Source organism: Nicotiana sylvestris, chromosome 3, assembly GCF_000393655.2.
Source record: "Nicotiana sylvestris chromosome 3, ASM39365v2, whole genome shotgun sequence".
Taxonomy (NCBI): domain Eukaryota; kingdom Viridiplantae; phylum Streptophyta; class Magnoliopsida; order Solanales; family Solanaceae; genus Nicotiana; species Nicotiana sylvestris.
The window spans coordinates 116,237,251-116,251,329 of record NC_091059.1 but is presented as its reverse complement, the minus strand read 5'-3'; the positions used below and the strand labels follow the sequence as shown (position 1 = coordinate 116,251,329).

Genomic DNA, 14,079 nt, shown 5'->3' with positions numbered 1-14,079 from the left:
CTTGTAATTACATTTTATGGGTTATTCTTCATCTCAATCTATGATTTCTTCTTCAATTATGGGTAGCTAAACCCATTAGCTAGGGTTGTGGCTCAACCCTAGTGTGGGTAATGGGCCTCCTATTTTAGGGCTTAGATATTTATGGGTAATTGGCCTGATTTATGCTTTCTATGTTGAATTGGTGGTTGCAAATACTAATTTGTGCCTTTTTTTACTTAGGCTCTTCTTGAGAAAGAGAGCTTAATTCTAGGAAATTAAGACCAACAAGGAATTGAGGTGTATTCAAGAGATTGATAGCCCTAATTAAAGGATTAAACCTAGAGATAGTAATACCCGACTTGAACCAACATCGCTTGCACAAATTGAACACCCAATTGTGCTTGAGAAAGCCAATTAGGACAAAGTCACTCAAACTACCGAGAGGTATAGAGTGAGTAGCTTCGTGCATTGGCTATATCACGATCCCAACTATAACATTATTGCCCTAAGTTTGAGATCTCGTTAGAAACTCACCTAGGAGTAGGTTACTTCTCTAGTGCCTCTTTACCCATTTAGAAAACCCTACAAAAATATCTACTAGCTTAATTTCATGTATTATTAGTATAAAATTAGCAATAGAAAACAAACAAAAGAATGATTGGAAGTGTAATCAAGAGCACTACACACTGCTAGATTAGATAAGAATCCAACTCCAAATATATCTAGCTCCCTGTGGATTCGATCCCAGCCTTCTCGGGTAAAAGATGCATCGACCGCTCTTGACACTCTATAGTGGTGTAAGGTTGGCTCTGATCACTTTTTGGTGACGTTGCCGGGGAGCTAAACGGTTTTGGCTATCTGTCTGACTAGTTTTGTGTTTTGTTTTTCTTTCCTTCTGTGTTACTAATTTGTGTGTGTCATCAATTCAGGTACAAAATGGTGAACAACGATAATCTTAGAAATGCTATTCTGGGGGAGGATGTAGATGATAATATTGACGATGAGGTACCTATAGTGCCTCAAGCTCAAAGGAGAGGCCGTCAGGCTAATGATAATGTTCTAGACCCTCCCCTGCCTCCTCCAAGAGTCGCTCCTCGGGTGCTTCCAAACGAAGGATATGCAAGTGCAATTGTACCACCCCGGATCCGGATGGGCAATTTTCAAATTACAAATGTGATGTTGACTTTGTTGGAGAAGCGAGGGTACTTATAGGTGCTCCCAATCAGAATGCATATAAACATCTCAAGGGCTTTGTGGATACCTGTTGGGGAAGCAAGCAAACAAATGTGTCAAAGGATGCATTGAGATTGAGATTATTCCCTTTCTCACTTAGAAGGAAAGCCTTGGACTGGCTTGAGAGGCTTCCCAACCATTCTATCACTACATGGGATGAGTTGGCCGATAAGCTCATAGCCAAGTTTTTCTCACCGGGACATATGGCGGCATTGAGGGATGAAATCTTAGCATTCAAACATGAACCAAATGAACACCTTCATGAAATCTGGGATCGATATAGAACTATGGTCAAGGAATTCCCCAACTATGATATGACTGAAGAAAGCATTAAACAGACATTTTATTGAGGTATAAACACGACCAATCAATGTGTGGTGAACCAGTTAGCAGGGGGTAATTTCATGAAGCTGCCTTACGCTGAGGCTTGTGATATTCTTGATGAGATGGCTGATACTTCTTCAGCTAGGCAAAGTCGAGCTAATGTGTCACAGGGTGACCCCATTGTCATTCACTTGCACAAAGAGCTTCATGACCATGGCCAGGCAATAACAGAGTTGACCACAACAATGAACCAGTTGTCTAAAGCTCAATTGCAACAAGTTCAAGTGCTGAGACAAGTAAATGCTATGGAAGGTGTAAATATGTTGGTTAACAAGAGGTGACAATGAGGGCAACAAAGTCAAGGAAATCCGGATCAATATGAGCAAGGTAACAGTGGTTTCAATCAAGATGATGGGTATGATGAGCAAAGTGAAGAAGTCCAGTACGTGAAAAACTACCAAGGACAAAGGGGAAATGCTCCTAACCAACAACAACAGTGGAGATCCCAAGGCAATTAGGGGAATCAAAGCCAACAAGGAAATAGCAACTGGGGGAACAACAATCAGAATTGGGGCAATCAGAACAACCAGAGCAACTGGAGTGGCAACAACAACAATTGGGGAGGAAACAACAACCAAGGGGGTTGGAATAATAACAATCAAAGAAATCGGGGGCAAGGCTTTCAAAAACCTCTGATGTATCAACAACCAAATAACCCGCCTTCATTTCCGTCCCAAGTTCCTAGCTCGTCAAATAATGAGATGGGAAGGATCGAGATGATGTTTGAACAAATGATGAAAAAGAATGCCGACTCTGATGCTCAGTTGTCATCCCATAATAATTCAATCCGAAACTTGGAGGTTCAACTTGGCCAAATTTCACAATCTTTAAATACTCGCCCTAAGGGGGCTCTACCTAGTGATATGGTAGTAAACCCTAAGGGTGGGAACAATACCGGGCATGCAATGGTTGTGATTACTAGAGGCGGTCGAGGTGGTGAAGTGAACACTTCCAAGCAAAAAGAAGTTGTGAATGATGAGGTTGAAGTACAAGATGATGATGTTCCTATAGTTGATGAGCAAGTGAGTGAAGAGAATTTGAATGCCGAAGTGAGGATTGTTATTCATGATAATGAGGTGGAGACTCAAACTGACGTGAACCCGTCTAAGGAACACGTGATAGACATGCCGGAAATGGTAGTGCCCAAGGCTAAGGCTCCCTTGTCAAGGCCTCCTCCACCTTACCCTCAAAGGCTTGCGAAGCAAAAGAATGAAAACCAATTTAAGAAGTTCATAGAGATGATGAAAATCTTGTCAATCAATGTTCCGTTGGTGGAAGCTCTTGAGTAAATGCCGTGTTACGCCAAGTTCATAAAAGACTTGGTGACTAAAAAGAGATCCATGGATTGCGAGACCATCAAAATGACTCACCAAGTAAGTGCAATTGTGCACTCGATAGCTCCAAATCTTGAAGATCCCGGCATTTTCACCATTCCATGCACCATTGGGAGTGCGAATTTTGCAAAGGCATTGTGTGACTTGGGAGTGAGCATCAATTTGATTCATTACTCTATGTTCAAAACTTTGGGTATTGGCCAACTGCGACCTACTTCAATGAGGTTGCAAATGGTGGATAGAACAATGAAGATGCCGCTTGGTATTATTGATGATGTCCTTGTTCGGGTGGACAAGTTTATTTTGCCTGCTGATTTTGTGATTCTTGACTGCGATGTCGATTATGAGGTTCTGATCATATTGGGAAGACCTTTCCTTGCAACTGGGAAGGCATTGGTTGATGTGGAAGCAAGGGAACTCACCTTCCGGATGGGTGATGAAAAAGTGGTCTTTCATGTGTGCAAATCAATGAAGTAGTCGAATAGTACTGAAGTGTGCTCTTTTGTGGATCTTATCACTGAGGTGATAGTTGATTATACTAGTTCCATGATCAATGTAGAGGATCCTTTAGAAGTGGTATTGTTGAACCTTGATGTCAATGAGGATGAAGGTCGGGTAGAGTGTATCAATGTTTTACATGGAATGGTCTCTTACTCTTATGAGCCTCGAAAGCTCTCTTTGGATCTTGAGAATAGAAAAACTCCCCCAACAAAGCCTTCAATTGAAGAGCATCCCATTTTGGAGTTGAAGCCTTTGCCTTCACACCTCAGGTATGAATTCTTAGGCCCTAGTTCAACTTTACCTGTTATTCTTTCCTTTTGTCTTACTAACGTGCAGGTAGATGCCAAATTGGAGGTGTTCCAAAGAAGAAAGAAGGCTATTGGATGGACTCTAGCTGATATTCGGGGAACAAGCCCCACCTTTTGCATGCAAAAGATCATACTGGAACATGATGCCAAACCCTCCGTGGAATATCAAAGGAGGTTGAACGAGGCTATGCAAGAGGTTGTCAAAAAGGAGGTGATCAAGTGGCTAGATGCAGGGGTTGTGTACCCTATCTCAGATAGTTCTTGGACTTTGCCGGTGCAATGTGTATCGAAGAAGGGTGGTATGACTGTGGTTACCAATGAGCAAAATGAGTTGATTCCCACCAGGATTGTCAGCGGATGGAGGGTGTGCATGGACTACCGCAAACTGAATAAAGTGACATGCAAGGATCATTTTTCATTGCCATTTCTTGACTAGATGCTAGATAGACTTGCTGGGCGTGATTTATATTGCTTTTTGGATGGGTACTCTGGCTATAACCAGATTTTAATTGCTCCGAAAGATTAGGAGAAAATAACCTTCACGTGTCTGTATGACACCTTTGCATTTTCTAGGATGCCATTTGGTTTGTGTAATGCACCGGCTACCTTCCAGTGGTGTATGATGGTTATTTTCACCGACATAGTGGAGGACTTTCTGGAGGTATTCATGGATGATTTTAGTATTATGGGTGAATCTTTTGATGAGTGTTTGAAGAATCTTGACAAAGTGTTGGCCTGATATGAGGAGACGAATCTAGTGCTTAACTTGGGAAAATTTCACTTTATGGTCGAGGAGGGCATTGTCCTCGGCCATAAGATTTCAAAGAATGGTATTAAGGTGGACAAGGCGAAAGTTGAAGTGATTTCAAAGCTTCCTCCTCCTACTTCAGTCAAGGGGGTTAGAAGTTTTCGTGGGCATGCGGGGTTCTACCAAAGATTCATCAAATACTTTTCTAAGGTAGTTAATCCTTTGTGCAAGTTATTGTAAAAGGATGCTAAGTTCGTGTTTAATGATGAATGCATGAAGGCTTTTGAACTTCTCAAGTACAAATTGACAACCACTCTCATTATTACCGCACCCAATTGGAGCCTACCTTTTGAGCTCATGTGTGATGCAAGTGACATTGCGGTAGGAGCGGTATTGGGTGAAAGAGTCAACAAGATGCTTCACCTGGTGTATTATACAAGCAAGACAATGAATGATGCTCAATTGAATTACACGGTGCCGGAAAAAGAGTTGCTAGCAATTGTGTTTGCAACGGAGAAACTTAGGCCTTATCTCATGGGGGCCAAGGTGATAGTTCATACTGACCATGCAGCACTCCGCTACTTGATGACAAAGAAGGATTCCAAGGTGAGGTTGATGAGATGGGTTCTATTGCTTCAAGAGTTTGACCTTGAGATTGTTGATCGAAAACGGAGTAAAAACCAAGTGGCGGACCACTTGTCCTGCTTGGAGGAGGAGGGGAGGCCTTGTGATGGTCTTGAAATTAATGATTCATTCCCTGATGAGCAACTTCTCTCCGTATCTGTGAATAGCATGCCTTGGTTTGCGGATGTTGCCAACTTTCTTGTGACTGGTATTATTCTGTATGAGCTCTCTTCTAACCAAATAAAGAAGCTCAAATGGGATAGCTTGGACTACTACTGGGATGAGCCTTATTTGTTCAAAATTTGTAATGATGGTGTGATCCGAAGATGTGTTCTAGAAGAGGAGCAACTGAGTATTCTTGATGCTTGTCATTCCTCTCCCTACGGTGGTCACCATGGTAGGGCGAGGACAACTTCAAAGGTGCTTAGCTGTGGATTTTATTGGCCTATATTGTACAAGGATGCGGGTGATCTTGTGAAGAGATATGATGAGTGCCAGATAGCTGGCGGAATTTCAAAGAAGGATGAAATGCCTCTCACCACTATTCTTGAGGTTGACATATTTGATGTGTGGGGCATCGACTTCATGGGACCTTTTGTGAGTTCATGTGGCAACACATACATTCTGGTGGCCGTTGATTATGTTTCCAAGTGGGTTGAGGCCGTGGCTTTACCCAACAACGAGGGCCGGAGTGTGGTGGCTTTTCTCAAAAAGAATATCTTTACTCGGTTTGGCACTCCTAGAGCGATCATCAGTGATGGGGGTTCTCATTTCTGCAATAAGGCATTTGATACTTTGCTTGCAAGGTATGGTGTCAATCATAAGGTTTCAACCCCTTACCATCCTCAGGCTAATGGGCAAGTTGAGGTCTCCAATAGGGAGATCAAGAGCATAATGTCAAAGACCGTCAATGAAAATAGGACCGACTTGTCAAAGAAATTGGATGATGCTTTGCGGGCTTACAGAACTGCTTACAAGACTCTGATTGGTATGTCTCCATACCGGTTGGTGTTTGGAAAAGCTTTCCATCTACCGGTTGAGTTAGAGCACAAGGCCATGTGGGCTTTGAGGAAGCTAAACCTTGAATGGGATGTTGCAGCAAATATTCGGGTGGAGCAACTTAATGACCTTGATGAGCTCCGGTTTCATGTCTATTCAAGCTCGTCCTTGTATAAGGACAAGATGAAGTACTTACATGACAAGTATGATCTTGGCAAGGAGTTCAAAGTGGGTGATTTGGTTTTTTTGTTCAACTCCCGGTTACGACTATTTCCGGAAAAGCTTAAATCAAAATAGAGTGGACCTTTTGAGGTGGTGCTTGTGACTCCGTTTGGTGCTATTGATTTGAAAAATAGAAATGGTAAGATCTTCAAAGTTTATGGGCACAAAGTCAAGTATTATCTTGGAAAGTTTGATGACAGCCACGTGGTGGCAATGATCCATCTCAAGTGATTGATGGTAACCTGCGTCGTGCCGCAATGTTAAATCAGGCGCTTCTTGGGAGGCAACTCATGTGTTTTTCTTCTTTATTTTTTGATTTTCTTCTTAGTATAGGATTTGTTTTTGGAAACTGGTTGTGAGATGTATGTAGGGATGTTTAATGTAGTGCAGGACTAAGCTGGAAAAATTTGTCACTCTCTGAAGTTTGGACCGCGACCGCGCTCCATTTTTCATGGTCCGCGGTGGCCTTACCGCAAAGGCGGAATTTGATGGCGGTCAGCGGTGCTAAAAGTACAAAAATGGGGGTTCTCTGAAGTTTCAACCGCTGCTGCGGTGCATTTTTCGCGGTCAGCGATGGCTTACCGCTGTCATGGAGCATTTTCCGCTCTCAGCGATGGTCTCAAAATTTTAGCCCTCCTGAACTTCACAAGCGCATACCGTGGTAGTAAGATTGAGTGGGGCCCCTGGGCATTTTCTATATATAAGCGGTCTTAAAGCCTTTTACACTTTTCGATCATTTTACTCTCAAACAAAAATAACATTGTTCATCCACGCCCTAATTTGCACAAACACAAGAATTAAACTCCATTTTCACCACTCATCTCACATCTGTTAATTTCACTCATTCCTTAGTCTTTAATTTTGTAATTATTTACTTTTAATTGATAGTTCTTTCTTCTTCTTCTTCTTTTTTCTTTTAATTTTGACTTAGGGTCCCATAGTAGTAACTAGATTAGGTTTAAAATAATTTGAATTGATTACTGAACACCTAGTGGGATTGATAATGTTGATTTTATTGTTAGAATGTATGAAAAATTAGAAACCCTAGGTTTGCTGAGCCCTAGTTTGCCTTCTGCGGTCGTAGTTGATTTTCAGCAGTTCGCGGTCATATGCTTTATCTGATAAGTTTAAGTCATGCTAACCGCGGCCAGTGGTGACAACTTCCGCTGACAGCGGCGCCTCTCCGCAGCCGTGATGGATTTTCCGCGGTCTGTGATGATCAAGTTCAAAGAGGTACATTTGAGGGTCTGTGGCCGTGGTTGATTTTCCGCAGACAGTGGTGCAACTACCGCGGCCGCGCTCCTTTTTCCTCGATCCGCGGTGCTATTGAATCAGAGAGTGGGTAGTCTAAGTCCCACACCTCCGTGGGCGCCATGCATTTTCCGCGGTCTGCGGTGTAGCCTTCGCGACCCCGGTCCTCGGTCTGTAAATTTTAATTTCCAATGCATTGTAAATTATTCTACTATTTTCTTCACTGCTTCTTATAGCAACTAACAATGTTCAACTAATTCTACTTGCAGACAATGGTTAAATCTAGAGGAGGTGGTGACAAACAAAAAGGGAAAGCGTAGTCCTCCCGCGTAGGGGATGAGGACAGATTAAATTGACCCCAGCAGTCTGAAAATCAATTGGGGAGATCAGGAAGAGCACCAAAGCTGCAAATAGAGCTGCTTCCCATTCTGAGAGAAGTGAGTATTTGCCCTCCCGGGAGGTATCAAAGTCTGATTCAGTGCCAAAATATGTACCCAACTTCCCGGAGAGGCATAGGTTGAGAGATGAACCCACACCTCCAACCTCTCCTACTGCTTGTGCTTCTATTCATGTTTCTTCTAAGTCGTTTGAGGACTCAGCAAAGAGCAGTGATAGTTCAGCTTCAACCTTACCTACACCTTCCTCACCTAGACAAGATGTAGCTGCTGGGGTACCGGATAAAGAGGGAGGGGTGAGACCCAAATCGGGGGTGTGGAAAGAACAAGAAACCCTGAAGTGTGGCACAAGAGGTTTGTCAGTGAGCTGGCTTATCACAAGATTCGGGAGTGGTGGCCTTTAAGGTCACTTATTCATGAGCGTCAGTTCATAGAGCGGGATCTTCTACCTCACAACCCCAATGTGAAACAACATTTCTATGAACGAGTAGGATGGGATTACTTCACTAGTAGGGTGTCGGATGCAAATGAGCACTTAGTCAAGGAGTTCTACGCTAATGCCTCCCACATCAAGAAGGATACAAAAGTGACTAATGTGCGAAACTTGAAGTGAAGTTTGATGGGAAAACAATCAATGAATACCTGGGTTTCAATGAACAAGATGAGACATTATACTTTGAGAAGGTGGTGATGGATGAGGCATCCCGCATGTGGTTGGCATCATACCTGGCTATCCCGGATACCACCCCAGAATGGTTGACAGCAGGGGTTCCTATCTTGAGAAACACCCTAAACTTTGAGGCAAAGGGTTGGGAGACTTTTGTATGCAGCAGGCTAGACCCCACTACCCATGAAAACACATTGTCGGTCTCCAGGGCAATATTAGTGGTGGCTATTATGGCGGGGTTGTCAATCAATGTCGGGAATGTTATGTCTAGGGTGATCACCAGAGTGGTCAATGAGGGTGATAGATCATACCCCTTCCCGAACTTCCTTATCATGTACTTGGAAGATCAGGAGGTGGAGAAAAGAAAATTTGATGTCAAGGTAAAAAGGAAAATGCCCTTTTCATGGTACAGCCTCAAGGGTCTAGACAACCCCAAAGCCAAGGGATCCAAGGGCAAAGCTACTACTTCTATTGGCCAGTATGAAGAGCCAGTAGTGGTAGTCACTCCTTCACTGTCTCCCACTGCCATGCCAGATCCTGCCTCCGGACCATCTACCTCCTTGCCTCCAGACATTCCATCCTCCTCAGCATACCCATTGACTGCCCACTGATTGAGCCAAACACTCTCCAGTATCAACAACTAGATGTAGGCAGCAACTTTTAAGCTGTCTGTGCTATCTAGCTCAGTGGAAGCCCAGTCAGTGCCCCCACAGCCACAGGTGCCAGTTTCGGTAGAGGAGTCTCTCAAGGAGCTTCTAGACAACTAGAAGAAGCTCCTGGAGAACCAGAAGATTATCATGGATGCTCTTGATGATCAAGGAAAAACACTTCAGGAGCTGAGCAAGTACACAAAGAAGTTGAAGAAGACTCGGGCCTCGAAGGAGTCTGTGATGGAATTAAGGAGGGGAAGTGGAGAAGATGAAGATAGCTGACCATTTACCATTGGAGCTACTATTGCATGATCAGTCTCCAGCGGCTCACACAGAGCAGGAGATTGAGAGAGCGCCCAAGATGAGGAGAGTGATACCCTAGGTGGATGATGTAAAGATTGAGCTTGAGGAGAATGAGGGAGTTGCTTCTGGTCAGCCACAGGACCCCGAGACAGCTGCTCCGGGCATCCAGCCATAGGACCCTATGCTACCACATGACTCAATGCAGATAGGAGACCCATAGGGAGTTTCTTTTACTCTCTACCCTTCTTTTTGAGCTTATTTTTGGTTAGTTAGCATTAGGGACAATGCTAGCTTTCATTTGAGGGGGTGTCCCTACTTTGATTTTGATGATTTGGTAGTTGGTTTGTAAATATGATACTATTTTCTTTCTTTATGCTTATTTTTCACTTTTGATTAGTATATAACTTTACCTTTTATTTTACTTTTCGTTATTTTTCGATCTTGGTATGTATATAAAGTTACTCTCTCATGTATATATTCATTCCCTCTTATTGTATATTCATCTAAACCCCCTATTGTACATATTTAGTTTACTTTCCGCATTTTACTTCATATCTTCTTTTGCAATTTTCCTTAATAGTATAACTTCTTATTTTATTTAATAGCTTCTTTTTGGCTCGTAGCTTCGTATTTTACAATTTTGTGTAGATCAATAAGCCTTTCGTTTTTTTAATACCACGGTTCTTTCTAAAGGTGATCGGGTGGCTCTTCCCGATGATGGATGACATGACAACCTTCTTAAGGGTTTGAGTATGTTTTGTTCTTTTTGTTTTTGTGTAAATAGTAGTTAGTGAGCACTGGTGCCTCAGGCAAAGCTTCACTAGGGCTTAACACATTTGCCTTTGATCTTATGGTTAAAAATAAATTGTTGTGTATAGGATGGTGATAGTTGTGACCTTGAGACTCTTTTATTGGCTAAACAATCATCGAGTGGTTTTTCGGAACTATTTGTGTTGCTCAAATCTTAGCTAAGGTTGTTATGGGCCCCCGACTCTGTTTCTTTAGAAATCCTATAGCTTGTGTGGTGAGGTTTTGAATTGCATGTCCAAGTCCCCTGCCAATAAATCTAGAATTTGCCCTGAATGTTTGTCTAGGCGAAATCCTAAGTGTAGCTCGACTTGAGAAGTGATTATAGGCTCTCCTTGATCCCAATTGAAACTTGAAAACATCCATAGCCTACCAATGATGATATCCCTAGTCAACCGCGTTGTGCCTTAGCCCTTATTCTTTCAATAACCATGATACGAGCCTTTATCCGTTCTAAAATGATCCTCTCTTGGCACCTTATCTTTCCTTAGCACAAGGCAAAAGCATAAGTTTGGGGGGAGAGATGAGGAATGCAAAAGTGATAAAAGATACAAAATGAAGAAAAGGAAAGGCAAAGAAAAAGAAAAAGAAAGAAAAGCCAAAAAATTCAAAAAGAAAGGGAACAATGTAGAAGAAATTAAGGGATTCAATGAAAGAAAAAAATGAAAGGCATGGAAAGATTAAAATGGAGAAAAAGGATTGAAATGAACAAGAAAGAGTGATAGTGTGTCTCTCTAACCCCTAAAGAATAAGTAAATGACTCAAAGAGTCAAGAAAATATGTGCCAAAATGAAGCAAATGAAGTACTTAAGGGAAGATGAAACCTTCTTAGACCAATATATCCTACCTTGAACCAAAAGCCTTCATTACATTCCCACAAAAGCCCTATATGATCTTAAGTTGAGTGAGCTTACATTAGTGGTGACCTACGTAAGGGGCAAGCTTATGGTACTTAGAGCAGAACTTGTAACCTTCCTTTGAGAGGGATGAGTGTGTTTTCCACAATCCTCGTTCTGAGTGTTGCAATATAAAAGTGAGGTTTGCTTGTGGAGAGTTGAGGGGTATGAGTTTGGGTTCCACAACGACCAATGTAACAGAAAGAGTTTCCTTGATGAGTTGAGTCAACTCTTGATACTTTGTGTCGCACTATAGCCATGGTGCTAAAAGATTGTGTATTGTTGATAATGTATTTGAGTTGAGGGTAATTGTTAGTCCCAATTGATTCTTGATGAGGTGTCTTTAGAACAGCTGAAATTTCCTTTCTTTTATCTTGAGGAGATGGGAATTACTTTGTTTGCTTGAGGACAAGCAAAAGCTTAAGTTTGGGGGAGTTGATAACTAGGGATTCTAGTCTATTTTATGCTCCTTTTTTCTTGAGTTTTAGATTAAAAGTGTGCACAAGTATTCCCAAAAGCTAACTTATTGTGCTTGTTTGCAGTGTTTGGTCACAAAGAGACAAGAAAGTCAAAATCAGCTCAAAAAGGAGTGAAACCTGTACAAGTCAAAAGCTGAGTCAACTAAGCGCTACAGCGGAAAATCAACTGCGGATGCGAAGGACCTACCGCGACAGCGGTCCTTTTATCATGGTTCGCGGTGGCAAGATTCAGAGAGTTGTCACTTGGGGCTTTTCAAGTCACCGCTGACCGCGATACTTTTATGCGGCAGCGGAGGACCTACCGTGACAGCGGTCCGTTTACCGCGGTCCATGGAGAAAAGGTCCAGAGAGTTTGAAGTTGAGCTGGAAGATTGAAGACCGCGGTTCGTGCTTGATTTTATGCGGCCGAGGTAGCCTCACCGCTGCAGCGGTCCATTTTCCGCTATCAGCGGTACCTCCGTTAGGGGCATTTTTATCTGGAAAATTTTGCTGTATATACATACTTTCTTTTCAGATTTTTAGGTCATCTTATCTTAGTTGAGAACGTGAACGTCGTATTTTAACCTTTTGAGTAATTTTGTAGCTTGTTTAGCAATTAATCTTAGAATATTATCTTGTAATTACATTTTATGGGTTATTCTTCATCTCAATCTATGATTTCTTCTTTAATTATGAGTAGCTAAACCCATTAGCTAGGGTTGTGGCTCAACCCTAGTGTGGGTATTTAACGGGTCTCCTATTTTAGGGCTTAGATATTTATGGGTGATTGATATTTGGCCTGATTTACTATGTTGAATTAGTGGTTGCAAATACTAATTTGTGCCTTTTTTACTTAGACTCTTCTTGAGAAAGAGAGCTTAAGTCTAGGAAATTCAGGCCAACAAGGAATTGGGATGTATTCAAGAGATTGATAGCCCTAATTAAAGGGTCAAACCTAGAGATAGTAATGTCACACCTCCTTTTTGCGCGCCCGTCCCGAAGGATAAAATGCGCGAGGGAGTTTTTCCAATTTAAGTGACAATATTCGAAATGGGATTATTTATTTAATTTAGAGTCGCCACTTGGGAAAGGTTTGGCTTTTGGTATCCCAAGTCACCGGTTTATCTTGAATCCCAAATCAAGGAAAATATTCGACTTTCCAAATGATGTCTGCGAACCAGAAATTCTAAGTAAGGAATTCTGTTGACCCGAGGGAAGGTGTTAGGCACCCTCGAATCCCGTGGTTCTAGCACGGTCGCTTAAATTGTTATAATGTCTAGATATCTGATTTAATACATGTTATTACTTATGTGCTTTCATTAAGTTTAAACCGCTTTTATTATTATCATTTTTATAGAATTGCAACGTCGTGAAAATGCGTCTCGAACCACGTCACAGTCAATGCACCCATGGTTGTTAATACATTCCGACTCCGTTGAGATTTGAATTTGGGTCACATAAATGCGCACCCGAGTTTAAGAATGTAATTTAATTAAGTCGCGCCTAAAGAGTCTAACGCGTTTATTGTCTTTGGGGAAGACAGTGAAATTCACTAAACAGTCCATCCCAAATTCTAAGTATTTTATTATGACCAGTTATTGAGGGCCCCGCAATTTGCATTGTTTTATTTGGTGAGGCTCGTCTCATTTTATGAAAGGATAAACCTACAATGACTACATTTTCTATTATGTCTCTATAAAATGAAAGAGAAAAGGTCTTAATTTATTTACATGCTTGAGTTGTTATAGTTGGGTTTCGAATATGATTCATAAATTCTGAAAATGATGCAAGCAGGGCAGTCCGTTGCCAATGCGGGCCCAGGCCCAACGTGTATGACATAAAACTAGACCTGGGCCGTCTTATTCACATGTTACTACCTAGTTACATTATACTAGGCATGTTCTCAGTTTGTCAAATTAAAAAAAAAACTTAGCAATCTAATTTTAATCCTAAACCATTTACATGCTGAAATTAACCAATATTATTTAACTAAACAATATTCCTACAAGTTCCGAAATGGCCTATTCGTTTGATTTTTAACTAGACGGAGTTGCTACACCATTCATTTATTTTTAGGCAATATATATAGATAGTTCATCCGTTAAGCTATCGTCAGATGTTCCACTATATATATTAAATAGCAACATGATTCTGATTTTTGTAAGCTAAATAATTTACATATACAAATAAAATTCAGAATATAATTAAAATAAATTTAGAACTTCAACTCTTCATTTTTTCGTATTCATGCTTCCTGTTTCAGTTTACAATAATCAGCGTGTCAGTTGTGTACCTGATATTGGAAGCAAAAGAAAAGGGA

General features: G+C 41.5%; 1 protein-coding gene across 1 annotated transcript; it reads left to right on the top strand.

Moving 5' to 3' along the window:
* The first annotated feature begins 2,885 nt into the window (after window positions 1–2,885).
* LOC138887886 (uncharacterized) lies at window positions 2,886–9,256 on the top strand. Its single transcript, XM_070169676.1, has 7 exons — window positions 2,886–3,326; window positions 3,408–3,950; window positions 4,731–5,663; window positions 5,763–6,350; window positions 7,853–7,899; window positions 7,974–8,274; window positions 8,594–9,256. The coding sequence occupies exons 1-7, from the start codon at window positions 2,886–2,888 to the stop codon at window positions 9,254–9,256; spliced, it is 3,516 nt and encodes a 1,171-aa protein (XP_070025777.1).
* The last annotated feature ends 4,823 nt before the right edge of the window (window positions 9,257–14,079 follow it).